General features: G+C 45.8%; 1 protein-coding gene across 6 annotated transcripts in view; it reads right to left on the minus strand.

Annotated features, from left to right (window-relative positions):
- Flnb (filamin B) overlaps nt 1-24,466 on the minus strand; it is a 133,087-nt gene that overhangs the window by 72,203 nt on the left and 36,418 nt on the right. For all 6 annotated transcript variants that reach the window (XM_087585931.1, NM_001107288.2, XM_087585930.1 and 3 more), the window contains 3 exon segments: nt 11,974-12,222; nt 10,247-10,344; nt 7,769-7,916 (listed from right to left, as the gene is read on the minus strand). In XM_087585931.1, coding sequence (XP_087442057.1) covers nt 7,769-7,916; nt 10,247-10,344; nt 11,974-12,222 — 495 coding nt within the window.

The raw sequence follows: 24,466 nt of genomic DNA on the forward strand, positions 1-24,466 counted from the left end.
ATCTAAGACTTGAAAGTTTGGGGGTTTTGTTTGTTTGATTTTGTGTTTCCTTTTTAATTTCGATGAAGTTGTGATTTTTTTTTCTTCTTGTGCTTTTGGTGTCAAACCTCAGAATTCTTTCTTTCCCTAAACCCTAGATTTCAAATTCTTATGGTTTTCCCCTTGAAGTGTTTTAGTTGCATGTCGTAAGTGATTCAGCCTGAGCTGATTTGTGTTAGGTATGATTCTATTTTTTTTTTAAAGTTGTTATTTTCTGTGTATGGGTGTTTTTTTCTGGTATTTCTGTGTACCACATGTGTGTCTGGTTACCCATGGAGGCCAGAAGAAAGCACTGGATCCCTTTAGACACTTTAGTCACTGTGTAGGCACTGGGAATTGAACCCCGATCCCCTAGTAGCACAACCGATATTCTTAACCACTAACCATCTCTGGCCTCTTGGGTATAATTTTTTGTTGGTTTTTTTTTACATGTGGCTCTGGCGGTCCTGGAACTCAGGGATCCACCTGTCTCTTGTCCTAGAATCTCCCACCAATGTCAGTATGGATCTGAAGCAGTACTTCAAGTACAGTAGACTGACCCCCTCCATTCTTTCAAAACCCAAGTACTAGAGTTCCTTTGCCTTTCTTCTTTTGATATATTTTGTTGACACCTACAAAAAAAAATTTTTTTTTTTTTGTGCTAGGAATTGACCTCATGTGTGCTAGGGACATAAACTGAGGCTAAGTTCATTGCCAAAACTTCAATTGCAATTACGTCAGTGTGGCAATTCAGGGGGACCAATGCCTTTGTTCCAGTCTCTCTTCTTACTCAGGCCTTTTGTTTAGCCTTTAGATTATAAATCCCGTGTGTGTTTTATTACACCCACACCTACTCCCTTTTCCTTCTGTGTGACAGTAAATGGTGTGCCATTTTAAATTCCAGGATCCACATGTGTATTTTACCATGTAAAGCTAGAATAGATTCTGGCATGCCACTTTTGTGCCTAAGAAAGCTTTATTTGTCTTTGGGACCTTTTTTATTTTATTTTATATTTTCTAGCCTGGCTGGCCCTGAAATCACAGGAACCTGCCTTCCTTTCCTTTCCCCGAGGCATTTCTCACTTTTAATTGTTTGAGAAAGGTCAGTACGAACCAGCACGACGTCCGTACTCGGACAGTTTTCTTCCTGACTTTGCTGCTGTACCCCCACTTCCTAGCAGATATCACCATTCAAGCCTCCCTTAAATATGTTGCAAAGAAATGCAGAGAGCAGGCGCCACCCCGGTCCAGATCTCGGTTATCTGTGAGAGGCTGGGTGTGTTCTAAGATGCTGGGCAGAAATTCTGTGGCAGTTACTCTACACTGACTTGAGGAAGTCTCTCCTTCCCCTTTTTGGAGTTTTATCGTGGATGACAGTTGAATTTTGTCACTTGCTTTTTTTATCGTCAGTATTACCAACCAGGCTTCTTTTTTTGTTTTTGTTTTTTCTTTTTCACTAACCTGTTACTACAATCTGGTTGATTGTATTGACAAGTTTCCTAATAGTGGACCAGCCTTACACTGGTTAAAAGAAACCCCACTTAGTCACAATGCACAATTCATTTTATATTTATATATATGATATATATATATGGTGTATATGTATAGTATATATGAGATATCTAGTACACGTTACTATTTCATGATGTGTTTTTATATCTACAGTCCACTGGTCTCTGTGTTTTGTTTTGCTATTGGCTTTGGTGTTTCATGAAGTGAGGGTGCTACTTCTGTAGGTCAGTTTTGTCAACTTGACACAAGCTGGAGTCACTGGGAAGGGGGAACCTCAATTGAGGAATTGCCTACCTAGACCTGGCCTCCAAGCATGTTTGTGGATTATGTTGGGTAATGACTTAAGTGGGAGGACCGAGCCTGCTGTGAGTGGTGCCAGCCCTGGGCAAGTAATGGTGGGTTGTAGAGGAAAGCAGGCTGGACAAGAGCAAGCCAGTAAGCAGCACGTCGCCCCTCCATGGCCTCTGCTTCAGCTCCTGCTGGGGGTGGTCGTGGGGCACTCTAGCTTGAGGTCCTACTCAGGCTTCCCTCAAAATGGCCTGCAAAGTATTGACTGGAATAAACCCTCCCCCCACCCCCACAACAAGCTGCTTCTGGGTATTTACCACAGCAGCAGGAAACAAAACAGAACAGCAAGGGCTCTCATCCTTCATTTAAGACAATAAAAATCTGTTTCAATTCTTCGCTGAGTGTTTGGGAGAATTCCCTGGTGAAATTACCCATCCCCGGAGGTTTACAGGGGCCCCTTCAATTTTACAAATTAAATGTCCCAAATGTTTATAGGCTCATCCAGGTTAGTCCGCTGTAGTTAACACATCACTCTGCCACACAATTTTCTTCCTGTTATTTCAAGATTTCTTCCTTCCTATGTTTCCTTTAAAAGGCTATCCTTTCAGGATGGGCTTCTAGTGACAAATTCTCTTTCTTTTCCTCTGTCTGAAAGTATAGGGACTTCCCCTGGGTAAAATGATTCTAATTGACAATTTTTTCTTAACCCTCTCGGAATGCAGTGCTCCTTCCTTCTGACTTCCATGGTTTTAATGAGAAAGCCGACATTCTGGTATTTCCTTTGGGCAAGCTTTCAGCTATCTCCCAACATGATGCTTAAATGTCTGCCCATGGTCCTCCTAGTCAGATGCAGAAGCAGATGCCTGCAATCCCAGCATCTGGGGGTGATGGCAAAGGGATCCAGGCTGCTCGAGAGAGACGTAACACAACTTATCTCTCATTGCCTTATATATTCAGATTTACCTTCTCCTCAAAGAGCGCTATTACACACACTCTCTCCTCTCTCAGACGGGGTGCTTTTGCCCTGCTAGCTTACAGTCTCCATGGCAAGACAGTTCTTTCAATAGTTTTAGCCCTGCTGTCTTCTCACCTCCTCCCATGTCTCCTCTAATGTGGTCGTTCCCACTTTTGTTTTAGTTCCCACAGGTCCCGAGGGACTCTGTCCATTTTTCTCTTTTCCTGTCTTTCATTTAGACTCCTAGGTCAGTTCTCCTGTTTCATGTGCTGTGAACTGATTCTTCTGTCTTCCCACTCTGCTACTGAATGCATCGTAGCAGTCATTCCAGGTTTCGTTCCTTTTCCTTTTTCAACTTTCTTTATTTCCCCCAGTTCTAAGATCTTCAACTGGCTCTATATGTCTTGGCTTCTGTCTGGGAATTCTATTTCTCTGCTGTGACTGGTTCTTTGTTTGTTCTCATTTATTTCAAGAGTATCATAATTGTTGTTGAAGCCTTTTTTAGATATGGGCACAGTATTAGTTATTTCTGTCATGGCCGTGACCGAATGCCTGACAAGAAAGCATTTACAGTTCAGGAGTCTGTCGGTGGCAGGAGCTGGCTGGTTAGCGGGCCACATTATATCCACAGTTAAGAAACCCAGTGGAAACTGCCACTCAGCCCACTTCCTTTTTATTCTCTCTTTATCTCTTCATCTGAGATCCCAGGCCATGGAATAGATTGGAATAGGTTTTCACACCCCTATTAACCCAATTTAGAAAATCTCACACAGACTGTGTCACAAGGTGGTCTGCTAGGTGATTCCAGACCCTGTCAAATATCAACCATCATAGACACTCTAAAATGGCTGGCAGGTAATCCTTACATCTCTGTCAACCCACTACTGGAACCGACCATCGTTTCCGTTTGGTATGAGATATCGGGTTCACGGTGTGACAGTGACTTTTAAAGTTGGAACTTGGACAGTTTGGGTTTTGTGTTATGGGACTCTGGACCTTAGGTCAACTTCCTGCCAGCGGGGGAGGAAGTCCAGGATTTCCATTCCACTCCCACTAGTACCTGAGGTTTGAATTAGAGGGGCTTCCATTTGTAACAGCTATTGTGGGAGTATCAGCTCTACCTCTAGCAGTCAGAAGAGGAGCACCTCATTACTCCTTACCCAGCCTCTGCTGACATCACCACTACCTTAAAACTAGACTAGACAAAGTCTTGGCCCTGCACTTACTTTTGCTGATTGATATATGAGGAGGGCACAGTTTTTTCCTATGACGTTTGGCTGAACATAGAGCACGTACTGTTCTGCCTCAGGGTGGCAGGGATATGGCTCAACGATAGAACATCTGTCTTAGCTTTCATAAGGATATTTCGGCATGACCCCGCCCCTGCTGCCACACACACACACACACACACACACACACACACACACACACACACACACACACAATGTAAAATTAATGTCTCACTCGGACTTGAAGGAAAGAAGGGGGTCTAGCAATTAGAAAATGGACTTCTATATTTTATCTTCTATGCTTTTTATTTTGCTTATATAATGATCGCGTTACTAACAACACTTCAATACACTCGCCTACAACGTTTCTAAGCACCTACTCCATCTGACTCTAGCGATCTGAAAAGAAAAACTCACCTGCACGTTGTCAGTGGCTCAGGTAAGTCAGTGTCAGGCTCTCTAGCTAACCAGGGTTGTTCAGGAAGCTGAGTCGAAGGCCCACAGTCTACAAAACTCCAGTAGAGCCATGCTCACCATGAGGAACTGATTACTGAGACTTAGGGTCCTGTAAGGCTCTGTTAAGTGCTTCATACAGAATAGGGTTTGGAGAAGGGTCTGCTTAGCTAGTGGACAGATGTGTTCAATGATGCTAATCCCACAAGGGAGCCTTGCACAAAGACCCCAAACCTTCTCATCCCACTCACACAGGCAACTTAGAGCTCGATGGATGGATGTGCAAGTGCTGACTGGCCTCAACCGGAATCTACCTACATACAAAGAATAAAACTCCCTTTTAGAAACCATAATTATTATTAATTTTTTCTCTAATCCTAATCTGAGTAGCAGAAACATACCAAAACCGGACTGACTTTATGTGTCTCCCAGCCCCACTTATGTGGCCTTGTATTGTGTGGCCCCATCACCCAAAGGGACTATATTGCCTTCTGTTGTGGTTTGCCCTGAAGTTATCTGTATTTTGATGCTAATTCCACTGCCCGAAGGATAGCTGCCTAGTCACAGTACTCAGGAATCAGGTGACTTCACCAGAACCTTTTCCCCATTGAATTTGTAAAGTACAGGTGAGGGGCAGGTACAGGATAGAAGGAGGCCTTCTCATTGGAGGAGAAGGAAGGATGGGCAGGAGAGAAGTTTGAAGGAAGAGGAGGAGACTAGAGGAGAGATGGAGAGACAGAGAGAGAGGGGGGAGAAGCCATGGCAGGTGATGTTAAGATTCTGCTCTGTGTATTTACAGGTTGTTATCAATGTTCTTAAGGGATGGGTGGTACTGGGCTTTGTATGTTTAAGTGGGCAATTATATCTTACCAATTGGGTCAAAGATTATTGTGTTGTGTGGTTTTTTTTTTTTTTTTTTGGTTCTTTTTTTCGGAGCTGGGGACCGAACCCAGGGCCTTGCGCTTCCTAGGTAAGCGCTCTACCACTGAGCTAAATCCCCAGCCCCGTGTTGTGTGTTCTTTTATGCAAGTGTTTGAGTGTAGGAAAGTGTGCGGCTGGGATGTGTTTCCGCCCAGATATCTAGCGGCACCGCGGTGCGGACCCAGTGGGGTAAAAGACCAACTTTACTTTTTATTTTTATGTTTTTACAACAACAGCCTTCCTATTTTGAAAGGAGAGACGTTAAGCATAGAATCGCAGTATGGCCCAGCAATTTCACGTCTAGGTTTATATCCAAAAGATCCCAATACATCCATGTTCTTGGACAGCATTGTTCATAATGGCTGGAAGGTAGATGACTGCATATACCTGCCTGTAAGAAAACCAATGAGCAAACCAAATACAGCACACACAGTAGAATATCATTCACCTGTGAAAAAGGAAGGAAAACCCAAGCGGTGGTGGCGCAGGCCTTTAATCCCAACACTTCAGAGGCAAAGGCAGGCACATCTCTGAGTTCCAGGACAGCCAGGGCACACAGAGAAGCCCTGTTTCCAAAAGAGGGGGAGGAGGAAGAAGACGATGAAGGGGAGAAAGAGGAGGATATTGTGATAATGTTATAATGTAAAAAATAATAAGATCCCAAAAACATTTGCCAAGCAAGGCAGGCTGCACAGAAAAGGCACATACTACATTGTCCACTTCTGTGAGACACCCACACAGAAACAATGGAGGGTGCCAGGGAAAGGGGTTGAGAAAGGAGAGAACAGAGAGATTGTTTAGTGAGCACCATGTTTTACTGTGGAAAGCTGAAAATGCTCTCAAGACGAATACTGATGGGGACAGTCCTATGACCTGTGAGCGTGCTTAATGCGGAGGACATCAGACCCTGAACGTATATCACGATGAAGAGAAAACGTAAAGACAGAGCCACCCACATGCAAATCAGAGATGAAAACGGCTTTTTTTTTTTTCCCCCAGCATTCACGACACTTATAAAGAAGGAAACTGGCATAGACCGGCCACATTCTTGAACCATAGTGAGCATTCGTTCTCTGGAAGACTGCACCACGGAAGCAAACCATCTCACTCTAACAATGAGGAAACTGGACAGCCAGTGATAAGCTCACTACTACAGACAAGCCTTGGCCGAAGTCAACCCCCTCTGGTCAGTATGGTGACTTGAGAGTCATATAACGATCTATAGCTTTTTTTCTGCTTTGCATTACAGAAACACCTTTAAACTTTGAGATTCCTCATAGCACTGATCACCTTGGGTTATGGCTCAGAGAAAGCAATTTGGAGATGACAATGGGCGCTAGGAAGAGGGCCTCCATCTAGTCCTTGTGAATTTACAAATGGGCACGTGCCAAAATGTCACTCCAACCTTACTTACAAAAACTAAGAAATATAACGTACCTTTTGTCTTCTTTATAAGATTGCTACAGTGACCTTACCAGAAACCAAACTCCTGGCCACGCACTGTTGTTTGATTATTTTTTGTTTGTTTGTTTTGAGAGAGGGTCATGCTGTTGTTCTGGTCAGCCTTAAACGGAAGAGTCCCCAGCTTCAGCCTCCCAAAGCACCGAGATTTACAAGGTGAACATAGACCGCCACATCCAGCTGCTAACTGCCCTCTCTAAAAAATTAGGATGCTTCAAATTGGCTGCCGACCACAAAATGACCAGATGCCTGAGATGGCTCTGACCGGCCACAAGGCGCTGGGCATCTTGCAGTGAGAGTCATAAACAGGATATCTCAGCAAGGAAGTGTCGCTGGAGATTAACAATAGCTCCCAGCCCATCTGGAAACCTGAAGCAGATTCTGCCAGACAGGAGAAATGAATCAGCATCCAGAAGGCCAGCGAGTGACCAGTGAGTGACCTAGGGCAAGGCCCATCCCAGTCACTGTGCACCAGGGTCTGGTTCTTAAGTGAAAGCATCAGCTTTCCCAGGGCTACAGGAAACAAATTCCGTACACTGTACCGCAGAAAAGCCTTTGATTCTCAAGTCAGAATAAGGCGGTCATAAATAAACAGGACTTAAGAGTTAAAGTGCGCGCGCACACACACACACACACACACACACACACACACACACACACACACACACACACACGAGACAAAGGAAACCTAGGGTATCTTTACAGGTTAAAGCTCACATCATTGTATCTTGACACAGTCCCAAGACAATACTGGAGGTGTGCCACTACACCTGGCTTTTAGGTGGGGGCTGGGGATCCAAACTCAGGTCTTCATGCTTGCCCAAGAATCCCTTACCAACTGCAAACCTCCTGAGTCTCCTGACCCTGAGATCATCCCTCCCAGAGCTAATGCCGGAGAACACACCTCAGACCCAGTGAGACCAGCACTCACCTCTGCCATAGGCTCTGGCTTTCTTCGGGTTGAGTTTGGGTTTAAGAGGAGCACCTGGCTTGAGCTTGGCTTTGGGGAACTGAGACAGGTAGGTCATCACAGAGTGCTCGTCCACATCCGGGTGAATAATCTCCTCGGGCGTGATGACCTAGGGTGACAACGTGGTGGGTGAGCGCTCTGACACGCCATGAGGCATCCACCAAAATCCCCCTTCCACCAAATACTGCTACAAAGAAATGGAAACAAATCAAACCGCAGTAAAAACCGCAGGAAGATCGGGGCTTGCGTGTACGTGTCGCTGGCTCCTTTGCAAGGAAGACCTCCCGAAATTCTGCAGGTCATTTCGAGAGATTCAAGCCAACCCCCCCCCCGCCCCCATTCCTATTCGCTCCCCTGGTCTGATATTCTAGAAAGAGGATGAGGTACGGCAGAGCAAGGAAACATGTACGTAAGGCATTGGAAATGTTTTTAAAGCACGTAAGCAGGTCTCTTCTTTGGCCCATCTATTGGGTACACATCCCTGTACTAATAAGAAGAAAGGAAACTCGGGGGAGAGGTCGTAGTATATGCCTCTCCCTCCAGCATTCAGGAAGCTGAGCAGGAAGATAGCAAGTTCGGAGTTAGCCTGAGAGTCACGGTGAGGTCCTGACTCAAAAAAACAAGCAAAGCAAGACAATAGGGACAACAGACTAGACATGTGGTCTTAATATACCCGGAACCTTTAAAAATGGGGAGAGGAACTAGAGACATGGCTCAGTTAGGAAGAGTGGATACCACTCTTGCAAAGGATCTGATTTTGGTACCAACAGCTCACAACAGGCTATAACTCCAGGTATCCATGCCTCTGGACCCTGAAAGCACCCTCACCCCCACTCCCTTCTCCGCACACATGCACACACACACACACACACACACACACACACACACACACACACACACACACAAGCTGAAGTGGGGTGTGTTCTCCTGACACTCAGTTAAGGAGCAGTTAAGATACAGGATGGACAGGGACCCTTCCCTAAAGTTTTATCAACATCCTTGATTCCCTACCTGACTTAACCCTAGCATACAAAGTCCTCCCTGTCCCCCATGAGGAGTCACAGTGGGAACTGACACCTCCTTAGAGCAGCAGAGGGTTCTTCCTACCTCATCAACCATATCAACCAAATGCGATGAAGAGAAACCGCACAGAAAACAGTGTGGGGCTCAGTGGCTCAGAGCAAAACAGCTATGGAGATTTTTGAACGGTGACCTCCAGAACAGCCCACGGAAACTATGCGCTGACTTGGTAACTCTCTCCAGAAACTCCTATATATAAGAATTTTAAAGTGTCCGACATTATAGAGTGTCACAAAGAGGTCTTGTCAGATTGAAGGGCTGGTGAGCGATCTAATACAGCTCTTCCTGAAGGTGACAGATTGGAGACTCCAAAACCAAAGAAATAGGCGGGCTTCCCTACCTCCCCAGTCATCCTACTATGGAATATACTGAACTCAACTCTTGAGCACCAAATCAGACATGGTCTACAGTGAGGGATTCTCTGTCCCATGGGACTGGTTTTTCTACAACTTCCCTTCGATTGCGGTTTGGTTCCTAGGAGCCCTGGTATTTTCAAGGGGATGTTATAAGAAAAATATTGGTGTTAAGTAACCCATGTAGTGATTTAGATTTTCAAAAATTCAAGCCCCTCTATGATTAGTGCGATGAATTATAAATTGTGCTGCAATTCCCACTAATAGAGGTTAACTTGATTTACACTTGAAATAAAAGTTCCAAATATCAGATTAGAATTACTTTTCTTGGGCTGGAGAAATGGCTCAGCGGTTAAGAGCACTGTTTGTTCTTCCAGAGGTCCTGAGTTCAATTCCCAGCAACCACATGGTGGCTCACAACCATCTATAATCAGGTCTGGTGCCCTCCTCTGGCCTGCAGGCACATATGCATTATGTATGATGTATACATAATGAATAAATAAATGTTTAAAAAAATTACTTTTCTTTTGTATAGGTTTTTAAAAAGTCAAAGACTGACAGCTCCCCCCTGAGTTAAGGACCATGCTTGCTGACTGGGGTTTAATGACAACCTTCAAAATAGCTAGAACCAAAAAGAATTTGCAGTGATACATGCCTGAGATCCAGCACTCCATAGGCTGAGATGGAAGGTCAGAAGTTCAAGGCCTTCCTGAACTGTACTTGTAAGACAGAAGGTCGGAAGTGAGAGGAAGAGATGAGAAAAGCAGTAAGGAGGGGAGGGGAAGAACTGCCAGCTTGTGACACGAAGATTTCTGAATGATCCGTAAGCTACTAAAGCCACAAGAACCTATCATTACTAAGACGGTGGGAGAGTACCAGAGGCAAGGCTCTTTAAAGGCTGAACACCAAGGTCAGACCACAGCCTGACCTAGAAAAGCATCCAGACTGCCAGCAACAAGCCAGTGGGTGGGAGCAGCCTCCTGGGACACGTTGTGCGTGTGCGTACCTGTGGGACGCCCAGCCAGTCGTCGGCCTGCTGCATGGCTTCTCGAGCATTATCCACCGGCTTTCGTGGGTCCCAGGATTCCCAGTCCGGGCACAGACCTGTTCACGGTACACGAAAGGTGCTTTTAGCATGAGTTGACACAGAGAAGCCACGTACTGATAACCAAAGCATTTAGTCTTGTAACTCGGCAATTCCCACCAACAGCTTAACTAATTATACATCTGGTGGGGGAGGAGGGGGAGAATCTGACAGCTAAGAGTGTACCCTTTAGGACACTGTGTTCTGGCATTAAGACAGGGGTTAGCCATTCCTTCAAGATCCTTTTTATATTTTTAACACTGTGCCTAGATGTACCTAACAAAGATTAAGCTAGCATCCTATGTGACTCAAAACTCCACTTGTTCAAAGGTGCAATCCTAGAGTCATTTAAAAGGCCCTAATGAGTATAAGTAGGTTAAACTCTCTGACTTAAACTAAGGAGGGAGAACAAATTGTGTCTTTTGGTAGAAGGAAGAGGGTACTACGAAACTAGCTAATACTAGACTTTTTATTAAAGAGTTACATTTCGTCAAGCAGTGCTGGCACACTTTAACCCCGACACTCAGGAGCAAAGGCTGGTGGATCTCTGTAAGCTTGAGACCTGTCTACAGAGTGAGTTCCAGGCCAGCCAGGGCTACACAGAGAAACCCTGTCTCGAAAAACGGGGGGGAAATTTACAGCTTTTTAGTCGTGTGTGTGTATGACGTATGACTGAGTGGACACACGCATGTACTGTACTGGCCAAGACTCAGTTTCTCCTTCCGTAATGGGGACAACAGGGATTAAACTCGTCTCACTGACACACGATGACAAGGGCCCTTAGCCAGCTTGGTGGCCCTAACGCTATTCTCTAGAATATTCCGGATTATACGCTTTTCAGATGGAATGAGGGTTTGTTTGACACAGGCTTTTTCTACCTGACATTACTGAGCTCTGCTTTGGGCACTCTGAGATACACCACCTTACTCAGAATGCGCTTAACTTAGGACACGTAGAACATTCAGGAAATGGAAAATATAATTTATTAAAGTAAGGACTTTTTTTTTTTATAAAAATAATTCGGGGGATGGCATATAAACACTGGTTCTAGTTTTCCTACAGAGTGTGGGCCAAGAAGCTCTACCCATTAATCTAAGGGCTGTAGTGAGGATAATTACATCTTGGTGTCCACTCGACCAACCACTCAGAGAAGAGCCAGGGTGGAAAAGGCTCTAACTGGATCGTCACCAAGCGCTGTGACGAAAGGGGGCAGAGAAAGCTGTACACAGTCAAGCTAGTGGTTAATAAAAACGGCCACTTTCCATTAGCAGAAGCTTTAGATTCCCATGCCAAGCCACTGAAGAGGGCCACATGTTCTCTTTAAACCGACGGGAAATGAGGCACCAACTCGGGAAGGCACAGGGCTGGGTCTGGTGAACTCTAACCCCGACGCCTGCTCCAAGTTCAGGCGTTGGGGTGTCTCTGGTGGTTTGAGTAACACTGGATTCAGTGACAAAGATGTACGGATAGACCTAGAACATCTGCCTTTGGAAGCGCACACAGAACCATCTGTAGCTCATCCTGTCTTAACGACAGACTCAAGCAAGGAGACCCATACCAGTTAGTACAAACGACCCTTCTCACGGACAGCCCTTTTGGCTAGGCACTCCCACTTGGCAAAGAAGGTTTAGGCAACTATGGCCGCTTACCCGGAGCACAGCTGTCTACCAGGGCTCCTAAGGCTTTGCCGTCTTGCCAGTTCTGGTTGAAGTTGGTGATGGGCAAGTATGGGATCTTGTTCTGAATCCATCCCAGCAGCCTCTGTTTCGGGGTCTGCTTCTTGGCGTCATCATCCCCCTCGTCTTCCCACACGGGCATGGAGATGGAGTAGTGAAGGATCAAAGTCCATACCAGGCCCAAGATGAGCTTCAGATTCCCATCCACGATGGCTTTACTGTCTGGGAAGACGAGACAACGGCACGGTCATTCTTTTGAGTTACACGAGTGCAGGTCAAAACTCTTTGTAAAAAGGATGAAACGTCATCCACGGGGAACCATACTAAGACATTTCGGCGGCGTTAAGGGACACAGTGCTAGGATCTGCTTCAAAACATCCGGAAATGGAATGACTGCAACAACAACCCAAGGTGTTTACTAACGATCGCTCTGGGTCACTGGGATGCGTTCTGTTATTGTCCCTGCGTTTCTGCACGGAACACGGTGGATGACACAGATCAGCAACAAATGTACCAATGCCACAGAGGAGCCCATGGCTCAGCCCAGACAAACAAGTTTATGTGATGATGACAAATGAGGCAGATTACACACTACTTAGGAATAGTAGAGATGTGGATGAAGAGACAGAACAAAATGGAACTCCCTGATGCTCTCAGTCCAGGGACGGGTAACCTAGTTGTCCCTTCACTGAAAACTAGCTGAAACAAAAAGAACTGATCCTATTCAGGGACCAAGACTTTTGTACAATTCCTTCTTCAAATGTAGGCGATATCCCAAGAGAGGGCTGCATACATGTAGACAGTAAGAAATGATCTGAGGCACATGCACACACATACGTCAATAAGTAGTACATAAATAAATGTAAGAATATAAATGACTTGAAGATTCTTCCACCTTGAAATGAGTTAGTTCGCAAGTAACTTACAACTTCTTAAGCTAAATGACATTTATATTCTTCTCCAAGTAAATATAATTACCATGGTGCTGTTTCTCAGGAGTTGGGCTACCTTACTGTTTCTGTTTCTTACTATGTTTCTGGTGGCTTTTCTTTCAATTCAAGTTGAAGTTCCCAAGGCTGGAGGAATGGCTCAGCAGGTAAGATCACACGCTGCTTTTGTAAGGACCCAACGGGTTCCCACCACAGACGTGTGGCTCACAACAATTTATACTTTGGGGAGATCTGAATCCTTAGCCACAAGAGTATCTGCGCTCGCTTGCATACACACATATATGTAACTTAAAAATAAAAATAAGTGTTAAATTGATGTTTCCTTTATTGTTTAAAAATTAAAAAAAAAATCAATTCAGAAATACAGACACTAAAAGGTATCTATGTCCCAAAGTGACAACAGTCTATTACTGACTCCTGTTTGCCGTCCTGGTTTTATATTTTTCTGCACAAGCTTTTAAATGTTTCTTTTCATAGTAATTATGTCCCAGTCATGTTTTCCCTATAAAACTTGTTTCTGTTTACATTCCGACCCATAGGTTTAAGAGGCAGGCTTCCCCTTTGATCTTGCCAATGTCGAGCTATCAGTCATGTCTATCCAAAAGATGGGTAAGCTCATGCAATCAGGCAGGCTCGGTTGACAAGCCTAAGTAGAGAGTCCTTTCTTACCCTACCCCTGATTCAGAGAGAGCTTGCCCATACCCTGGCCAGTTCTACCCTCACTTTTATTTTTTTGAGATAGACTCTTGCGTTCTTTTATACTCTTCCGGTGTATGGAAGGGGGCCTCAATTTTGTCATCCTCCTGCGTCTGCCTCCCAGACACTGGGTTATGGGAAGGTACCACCCACCAGGCTTGTCGCTCTGTCTTTCCACCTTCCTCCTGTACTGTGAACATTTATACACCACCTTTAGAATTGCTCCTTATCCCTCCTCCTTCCACAAGCATCATCAAGAACCACCCCTTTTCTCCTCCGGCCCCAAGCTGTCCTGGGATCCCTTCCCCGTTTTGGCCTCTGGTACAGTTTTCACAGTGTGTCATTTCTTCCTACTATATCCCCTGACAAATTGGTACACCTTCCCATAGACATGCAGCTTCTCCGTCCCCGAGAACCCTGAAGGCGGCCTGCTATTTACATCTAGTCGAGTGTTTCTGTTCTTCCAAACTAAGTGATGGGAGCTTCTGTCCAAATCAAACTCTGTAAGCACACAGAACCTAAACACAGGCCATTTGGTTGGACTAACGCTTGTCACACTCACCCAACCACATACTCCACACCCAGGTTCAAAGTTGGCCTGTTCCAAGATAGCAGCCATGCCTTCAAGAAAGAACCTTCACCCTTCTTCCTGTGGAGCAGACTCTGGCACACCCCAAGGCTGGTGGTGCTACCTGCCCAAACTGCATGTGTGCTAGGAGCCTTTCCTTCAACCGCAGGACCCCTCTGCCTTCCACTGTCGGGAGGCAGTGTGGCTCAGAGCCTGGAGTTCAAGTGGCTAATCTGTGAAAGTGTCAGAATGGCTAACATTAAAAACCCATGAGTGTGTGTGTGGGGGGGGGAACGGAGTCTTCTTCACCCTGCAGTTGTCCCACCAACCACGAGGCACCTGAACATTAAACACATAGCAAACTGAACATAAAGAGTGTGTCTAGTAAGTAAGGTGCGGATAGCAGCCCAGCGCACCGGAGACACCAATCTCTTCCACTGTGAGGGCTAAGAAGCTACATCACCACAGGTAAAAGCCTGTAAGACTCAAACTCACGCAGCCATGTGTAAAGTAAATGCTCCTCCAAAGCAGACCAGAGGTTGGCCTGGGTTCAATCTCTAGCACTACAAGAAAAAAGGACAAATTTGGGCTGGGTGTGGTAGCACACATTTGTAATCTCAGCACTAGGGAGGCCAGAGCGGGAGGATCCTGGGAAGTTCAAAGCCAGTGAGCTCACACCCAGCCTGGGCCACATAGCAAGACACAGTCTCAAAACTCACGCATGTGTTGTGTGAGCGCATTTATCTCGTAACCTGAAGTCAGGTGGTTCTATTTTTATCTTGGTTACATAGGTTGCTCTAAAGAAGAATGAGAAGCTCTTTTCAAGCAAATTTTGAAAGGCATGGACCAAGCCCAAGTCTGAGCTAGACTTATGAAATATGCAATGCCCTGGACTTCTGTTTCCAATGAGTTCAAGGTGGGTGTCCTAACAGGAAAGCCCTTTTATGACCTTCCTGGGATATATGATACCTTCATCCTGCTAGTCTGAGAGGCTGGAGGGAAAACAGGCTTCGTTCCAAAAGTCATTTTTGACAGGTAAAGGTTCAAATGTTTAGCCCAGCTCTTAGAACAATAAAAAGATGGAGACTTGCCCAAAAGACCTCTGCTGTTCCCATACACAGGAAGCAGGAGACTCCCCAGGCCTTGAAAAGGAAATGCTACAAGGGTATCCCGGGGTGTACATCTGGCCATTGCTGTAGACCTGTGTGCTGTGGAGTGCTCATTCTGACAGTATAGAGGAGGAAAAGACCAGAGTCAACGGAAGCATCCTCACAGTAAGATGCTGGAGGGCCTCTGGCTTTCAGGAACGAAACACGCCAACGCCCAGCATGCCTGCCCAACCTCTCATACTCCGCTTGCATTTCCATGGACGGGAACCTGGCCATGGGCTTCTCCTCCCCAAATCTGACCAATCACAATTCCCAAATAACTACCCTGGCTATTGGCAACCCCAACCCTCAAGCCACACGCACTTTCTCAAACTACCTACAATTATCCGGTTACTTATAAATGACAGCACTGCCTTTTAAAATAGCTGCGAAGTCGATTTGAACTACTATAAATTTGACATTGGAATTTATTTATATTACTTCTGTATCCGTCCTCTGGTCCTTGTTAAGGAGCATTTATATGTGGAATGGGGCCAATCATGAGGCGGATACCAGATATTTTTAGCATTCTGCAGAAGCCACACTGAAATGCTCCCTTGAAGGAACAGTTCTCCAATATCAGGGGCATGGTAGCCTTTCATCTCTCTCAACTCCCATCAAGGGCCAGACCAAAGCATCCACGTCCCCTACATCTAGTGCTACAATGGGAACATCACAAGAGCTCCTGAGGCACCTTCCTACGTGGCTGGCAATGATTAACCAAGGGAGCAGGAGTCGATCGCAAGCCTGGAGAACAGAAGTAGGTGGAGACCATTCCAGAGCCTTACCCTTCGGAATGAGAACAGTAATGTCATCCTCTGGCCACAAGACAGTGAGCTACAGGGCCATACACAAGCAACAAGTGACTCCATGACTTAAAAAGTGAAGAGTGTCACTTAGGGCCACAGGAACAGAATTCCATGCTCTCTGCTTGCTGCATACCCAGCAACCGTTACCTGTCAGGGGGCAGTGTGGCTCGGAACCTGGAGTACAAGTGGCTAATCCATGAAGTATTAGAATGGCCAACATTAAAAACGAAACAAGGGGCTGGAGAGATGGCTCAGTGGTTAACAGCACTGGCTCCTCTTCCAGAGGACCTGGGTTCGATTCCCAGCACGGACATGGCAGCTCACAACTGTTGTTCTAGGGGACCCAACACCCTCACACAGACATACATGCAGTCAGAACATCAACGTACAGAGAACAAAATGAAATACAAACAGAATGCAAGATGGCTCAGTGGTTAGGACTTGTAGCGCCTGCAGAGGGCAGGAGTTTGGATATCGACAAAACCAGCTTTGGTCTCCACCAGTGGAAAAAGAAAATGGTGGGTGTGTGTGTGTGAATGTAACATGTACACAGCTATAAAAAACAAATTGTGCCACTTGTAGGGAAATAGATAAAACTGGACATCATATTAAGGTAAAAGAAAAATAATCCATGTTCTTTCTTATATGGACGGACGGACAGACAGACAGACACACGCGCGCACACACCCGGATGAGATGAGAGTAACTAGCAGAGAGGAGGGTGAGGAGAGTGATAGGGGGTGAACAGAGTCAGACTGCCTGACATACGTGAACAAAAACGCCAAAACTCATTGCTCAGTGCAACAAATACCAATGGGCGCCCGACCAACTGTTGCCAGTTCCTCAGTGAATTTGGAAGGCATGAAGCCTATCTACACTGAGTCCTGGCTGAAGAAGATGCGTCTTGGCCAGCTGCCCAAGAACCAGGGTCAAAATTCTGGCATACTCTGCACCTATTCACACTGCAGACTGTGCAGGGGGTTCCCAGGAAGGACTAAGAGGCCTGGGCCAGCTTTACTCCTCTCTGTTCTCTGGTATCTTTCCAGGGCCTCAGACCACGGAAGCAATAGACAAGACAGTGACGTGGAGCCAGGTGACTCACGGCCCTGATGACTACGGAGCATCTGTGGCAAAGGTCATTAGAATCCTCTTCCTCTTTTCTGTCCTAGGTAGTCGACTTCCAGAAAGTTGGTTCTCCCAGCCTCTCTGGACTTCAAAGGCCTAGCTGTTGTAAATGGAGAGCAGGCAAAAGTGAAGTATGCAGTTACTCCAGCCCTGGGTGATGGGTGGATCCTCAGATTGCCACAGCCTTGCCACCTTCCCCCAGTCATGACCTGACTGGGGGAGGACTGGGGCAAAACAAACAAACAGAAAACAGGCTCCCAGAATCAGGTGCTTCCCCACCTAATTAGAGATCGAAAATGCCAAGAATGAAAACCACATTTTCATTCTTTTTCCAATGGTGTTCCTGATGTGGTTGTCTGTCTGTCCCTCAGTTCATCACCACCACTACCCACTCATCTAAGCCTCTTTGTGACAGCAGTAACATGACCTACCCGACACACGGGTCTATTTCAATATCGACCTCAGTAAAAGGTGAGCCTGGGAAACTAGGATTGACTGGATTTTCGATTCTCTCCCCTGCTCACAAACTGCTCAGAGACTGGCAGGAAGTTCTGAGGTAATTTTTACACCCACGGTGGTTTTGATTGTTCAAGAGTGCATTCAGAAGGTCTTGCTAGGTGAGCTTTCCAAGATGATCTCACTCATTACTTTCTTGTTACTTTTGCAAAAATACAAAAGCAACTGAAGGAAGGGTCTATTTCAGCTCACAGTTTGAGGGTATGGCCCATCATGCTGGGAGGTTACGGCAAGAAGGCATGTAGTCAGGAAAGAGTGAGGGAGGGAGAGTGTTCAGCTCGAATTCTTCTTTTTGTTCTATCCAGGACCCCAGCCCATGGAATGGTGCCATCCACAGTTATGGTGGGCCTGCCCATCTTGACCATTCTATCTAGAAACTCCCCATAGGCAGTCCATGGGAATTCTCAATCTCATCAACTTGTCAATCAAGATCAACCATCTCGATGGCACACACACACACACACACACACACACACACACACACACACACACACAAACATGATATGGGTACAAGAAGCAAATGTCTTTCTGCTGTATTGAGGATGACTCTGAGGCCACTTCTGGGTTCGATAAAATTCTGACATGGGTTATCAAGGCTTGCCATGAACAAGGCCTGGGCACGGAAGTGAAGGCTCAGAAAATGTTATGGTGGGAACTGGCACTGTCTGTAGGGAGCGGGGTGGGACTTACTGCAACAGAATCTAGTAAACACTTTCAGATGTTTGGGACTTTGACTGCAAACCTGACATAGCAGCACATGCATTTCCTCTCAGCACTTGGGAGGCAGAAGCAGGTGGATGTCTACGAGTTCATTGCCAGCCTGGTGTACATGGTGAGTTCCGATGGCAAAGGCTATATAGTGACACCTTGCCTCAAAACACAGTAACCAAAACAGGCACGTAGAAAGAGGAGATTTCGGGGTTGGGGATTTAGCTCAGTGGTAGAGCGCTTGCCTAGCAAACGCAAGGCCCTGGGTTCGGTCCTCAGCTCCGTAAAAAGAAAAAAAGAAAGAAAAAAAAAAGAAAGAGGAGATTTCTACTGAGAGCCATGCCATGTTCCTACTTGATAAACTATTCTTCCTGTCCCTTACACACTTGCTAGACTTCTTACCTCAACTAGAAATAGTTATAGCAAACGATTTCAGAAACACCTGGCTTTTATTTTGGTTTTGTGTCGTAAGTTACGTTTTTCAACATTTGGGGGCCTTTTCTCCCCTCCCTAACACTACTTTTTTAAGTTTTTTTTTAAATTCACTTAAGAATTAAGTTTATGTACAGCAATAAAGCCTAAGTGATATTACCCTAAGTGATTAAATATTAAACAGCATAGAAGAGGGTATATATAAATTGGGACAAATGGCTAGCCAGGGTTCATATTAGCATGCACACACTGGCCTCTAGGCTCACTCAGTACCTGTGACTCCTCTCAGCTCTTTTCTTCCCTTCCTCTAGCTTCTCATTCCTGTATAATGTGGGCATTTCGGCCACCTGATCTTAAGTCCCTCTCTCAGCTCTCTCCATTGTCTTCCCTTCTCCTCTCTTGGTCATGCCCACTCTGCTGGCCGGGTTCAGTGTGCTATACTTCCTCTCCCTGTTCTAAGCTCTCCCAGGCTTCACTCTCCATCCCAATTCCAATAAAAACCTTCCTTCCAACCGCACCTTGGAGCGGTCTAGTCCTCACTTTATCCATAAGTAACGTTTCATTTTCTTTTACTGGGAAATCTTTAAGTTAGATTTAAGGGTCAGAAATAGAACTTGGAAGGAGGCAGAGACAGAGGGATCTCGAACTCCAGACTAGCCTGAGACACATATGGAGTTGCAAGCTAGGGAGCTATGTAGTAAAATTGTGCCTCAAACAAACAAACAAACAAACAAACAAACAAACAATGTCACCCTATCAATGTTAGGGTGACAATTATAACCTTGTTAGGAAGGGGTGTTAGAAAAGGGGTGAGGGGGGCAAAGAAAGGACACTCTGCATTACCAACACTTTTATCAGACCTTGCATAAGCTCACCCTGTTGACCTCCATACAATTGCAGGTCGACTAACAGGGCAAGGCCCCCCAAGGACTCTTTTGAGCATGCTCATGAGTCACACAGCAGAAAATGGGAGCACGAGCAAAGAAGGCCTCACCACAGCATGGCAGCCATTAGTCCTGGGCTAATCGCCTCTAGCTACATCACTCAGAGACTAGATCCAGCTGAAATAACAAATGCTGGCTGTGAATGGAGGTCACAGAGACCTACTGACTCCATCCCAGCTTGTCCTGTAGAGAGGCCACCTCCCCTGAAACGAAGCTCACTTGCTAGCGTTGCGTTCTAGGCTGCCTGAATGTGCATCCCACAGAGGAAAGGGAGGGCATGACAAACAGGCCCGAGAAGACCCCTGAGCACCCTCTCTGTGGTCAACGACAACATGACAGCAGGGATTTTCTATCTAGAATCTTCCCAGGGCCAAGCCCCGTGCACCTTGAAGCCCTTCCTTGCAACAGAGACCCCCTACGAGGGTGGCTTCATTGAATCCCATTTTAAGGATGAGATAATAGAGATAAAGGCATCGCTCTATTTCTCTGAATCGGTTTACAGCACAGCAGGGCGGTTAAGTCCTTACTCTCGATATGCAGGTAAGGAAGTGGAGGGTTTTATGGCTGGTAAGTTATAGGCTGCTTAGGATGTAAACCAGGTTGCCAACCCACAGGCAGAACACATGGGCTTCAACTAGTTCCATCCATTTTCACTGTCCAGACCTGTGAGGCTCTAGGAGACAACACCGTGGACAGAATACACGTAGACAGGCTACAGAAAGAGGGCACAAGAGGTGCAAATAATGAGTCAGGGCTGTTTGCCCACTAAGGCCTTCTGAGGATCTGGGATTCCAGTAATCAAGGATCTCTCTCTCTCTCTCTCTCTCTCTCTCTCTCTCTCTCCCTCCCTCCCTTCCTCTCTCCCTACCTCTCTCCCTCCCTCTCCCTCTCCCTTTCTCCAGGAAGTCCTTGCATATTGCTTCTTTAAGAGAAACCATGGACAGCCTGCTCCTTAGAAGATATGGTCCTGCCCTAGGCAATCCAAACCTGTTACTCTGCTTTTTTTCCTCTGGAAAACACAAATTAGGCTTACTCAATATTCTTGAAAGCCCTGTTTGTTCTTTCTCTTCTCCTGTTCTCATGTCCAACAAAAATTCCCCAACTGCCTTCTAAGCACTAGGCCTGTGCTGGATACCAATTAAATTTTAAACAAGAAGAAAAGATTAAGTTTGCTCTTAAACAGTCCATGAAAAGAGTAGAGTACACTGATAGTGCAGTGAAGAACAGCCAAGGGGGGGGGAAGGATAATTTTGGGCTCTGTATTCCCCACACTAAGCTATGGTTCTTGATACAGACACGCACATACATATCACATGTGCACATAAATCAGAGTAGAGGTCAGAAATAATAATGGTGAACAGGCTGGGTATTCGGTCAATTACAAACTTGTAAACGCTGGACCTGGTTACAGAGTCAGATCAAGGTGGTTCTCTTGGTTCGCATTTCCCTCGAATAACCTGGCTCATGTTACAAGCCATGCGGGCCCATCAGGAAGATGGCGGGGCGCCAGAGACTGTGAAGCAATAAAAAGAACAAACCTTTTTATTCTTAAAGTGGTGAATGGGAACAAGGCTGAGGGAAATTCAAAATAATTTATACCAGCAGCTAGTTCCCAACATCACCAGCAGAAAGAGGATGAAGGGGGTGGGGACTTTGCAGAGGAGAGAGGACAGCAAGCTCCCCAACATCCACCCGTTTGGGAGGGCACTGGATCCTGTGGCAAGATTTAGCTTAACTGACAGCTAAGGATTATTCTCCCAGTTTAAGGCTTCCCCACCCAGAGACTGGGTGCCTCGTTGCAAGTGACAGGTCCTGTCTCCAAAATCTCTGGGTAAAAAGCATGGAGGTGGGGTGCCTGGGGCTACCCAGAGAAAAAAAAAAGAACTGGTCATTTAGTAAACTATCTGGTAGCCAAGTGACCTAGGGATAGAAGATATTGGGTCAGTTAGTGACAGGATAGTTAAAAGTTCACATGCCCTGCCCTGGGGTCAGGAAAGCTGGGATCACACCCAAAGTGCACCAACTTATTACTGTGGGGCCAAGGTGGGCCACTTGCTTGCATGTGGACTGACTATATGTAGCCAGTGTGACAGCATTCAGTAAAGCAAGGAGCAAACTACCCCCGTCATACAAACAAGACTACAGTGAATACTATTATTACTACTGTAAAAATGTCAACACACAGGTATTGGACGGGTGGCGTGCCATCAACACTGCGAGGGAAGGTTAGAACTATCCTATTCTGGCGAAAGAGTGTTCTTCACTGATTGCCCCAGAAGAACATTCCATCTGCTCACAGCTAGAAGAATGGGACCCCCATCAGGGACCCAGGCTTAGGACTGATAGAATCAAGATGTCTTTGCTTTGTGAGCGGCTGAGCGGGACTGCCAGTTTGCTAAGCTCTGTGGGCCACCAACCCGGCCCCTACCAGCAGATTCCAGAAAGGTCCCATGGCAGACAGAAAATTAAAGTCAGACTCCCTAAATTCAATTTGAAGCACGAAGTGTTCAAGAAAGTTTCTGAGAGGGGTTTCTTTGTCTAATTTGACATGGACGAGGAGGTGGTATTTAAAAGATCGTTAATCATTAAACCAGCCTAATACATCCACACAATTTAAATTCTTGAACGCCACAAACAGTTAAGAAACTGTACCAACAGGAGCTGCAGGCTGCCATAAAGGAATGAGGAACATTTGTTTGTCCCTCCTACAGAGGTAAGCACTGACATATTAGGGAAGGGAGGGGAACATTCTAGCAAAGGACGGAGCACGTGCCCATTGTCCTCTCTGCCTCTGGCCAGAAGACGAATGAAGCACAGCAGAAAGGGCTTTTCAGCGTTGCCAACATATGCTTCTGTGCTGCTTGTACTTTTTAATTTCAATTTTCATCCACTCATTCACTTCTTTGTATTTTCGGTTTTTCCGTGACGGGGTTTCTCTAGGTAGCCTGGGCTACTCTGGAACTCACTCTGTAGACCAGGTTAGCCTAGAGCTCAAGAAATCTGCCCGTCTCTGCCTCCTGAGTACAGAGATTAACCATGTGCTACTACCAGGCTTTTTTTTTTTTTTTAATTATAGTTATTCCTTTTAGAATACATTTTACCCAAAAGATATAAATGCCAATAAACCACATACTAAACTTTTCAATTGAATTGCTTGCAGGTTCTGTAGGACTCCAGGAATATAGGGGAAACCAACAGGCTTTATCCAGTGATAGAAGCTGTGAACTTGGTAGGCTTGTGTGTGAACCGGGAGCTGGGGGCTGTGTGGCACTGAGGTCTTATCTGACACTGAAGCAGGAGCCTTCGCTCAGTTCCTAGGACTCTGGCTGGCTGAGTGCTATTCTGTATAGAATATCAAAGAGAAAACCTTACAGGTCTGATATATATATATATATATATATATATATATATATATATATATATATATATATATATTTTTTTTTTTGGGAGATGTTCCCTCACCTTTCTCACAGTGAAAATGCAAATGTGTCACCATTACTCACCAGACACACACGCCCTCCAGGAGCTGCAAGGCACCAGGCCTCAGAGATGACCTCTGTCCTTTCCAAACAACTTGAGGTAGCAGGGGGATGACGTGCCTTAGATTACGCAGCAATTAGACAGTCATCTGACTGCCTTTAGGCACCTTTTTCCAGACAACAGCAACAACAACAACAACAACAAAATAATAATAATAATAACTTCTTCGGACCCTTTCCCTGATATCCTGAGCGCTCTCGCAATTTTCCAGAAGTCAACCTGACCTAGTACGATGACATTCCTGAATTCTCAAAGCTGCTGTGAGATGCCATTGCGAGCTCCACTTTCCAGATTAAAAAATGAATAAGGAATAAATTACGTCCAAAGCCATATAGCTCCAGAGGTGAAGCAGGGATTTGAACTTAGGCCACTGACTCCAAAGCCTGCTGCTGTTGACCGTCCTTCCCTGGAGAACCAAACAGGCACACAAAGGACATGGCCAATATATGGACAGAGCTGTCACAAATGCTTCAAAAACAAGAAAAGGACACAAGAAGAAAAATGTCGAGGGTTACGTCACCCTCGTTAAAGAGATTTATCATCGCGCTCTTGAATTCTGCCTCATGACAAACTGTCTTGGCAGCAAGATAAACAGACCAAATACAGCGGGTCAGACTCTCTGCTAAGTGGGGGAAACTCCATCTAACATTCCTGAGGCACGTTGTCCAGAGTGCAGAGCGAGCGACTGACACACGATTAATCTCCACAGAGTTAGCCCAGCCACCAGCTGCTGCCGGACTCAAGGAAGAGCCAGTCTGTGCCAAATCTCTTTATTGCCAATTCTTCAGCCTGTGTGGCTCTGAAGCTGCCTCTAGCCCTGCAAGGGAAGGACTCCAGCTCTGGCAGCTGAAGCTCGGAATTGTCCTGCCTACGCTTGACTTCAGGAGAGTAGCCCAGTGTTCCCAGGCTACATTTAAACCTGGCCCCATCCTTCCAGCACCTGGATTGTGGACCAGTATTTTCCTTTTCCTTAATTCGGTTCATCCCTGCCTCACATACTTTAAGCGATAATGCCCATGAAATTGCGGGT

This window comes from Rattus norvegicus, chromosome 15, assembly GCF_021556685.1.
Source record: "Rattus norvegicus strain SHRSP/BbbUtx chromosome 15, alternate assembly SHRSP_T2T, whole genome shotgun sequence".
Classification (NCBI taxonomy): Eukaryota; Metazoa; Chordata; class Mammalia; order Rodentia; family Muridae; genus Rattus; species Rattus norvegicus.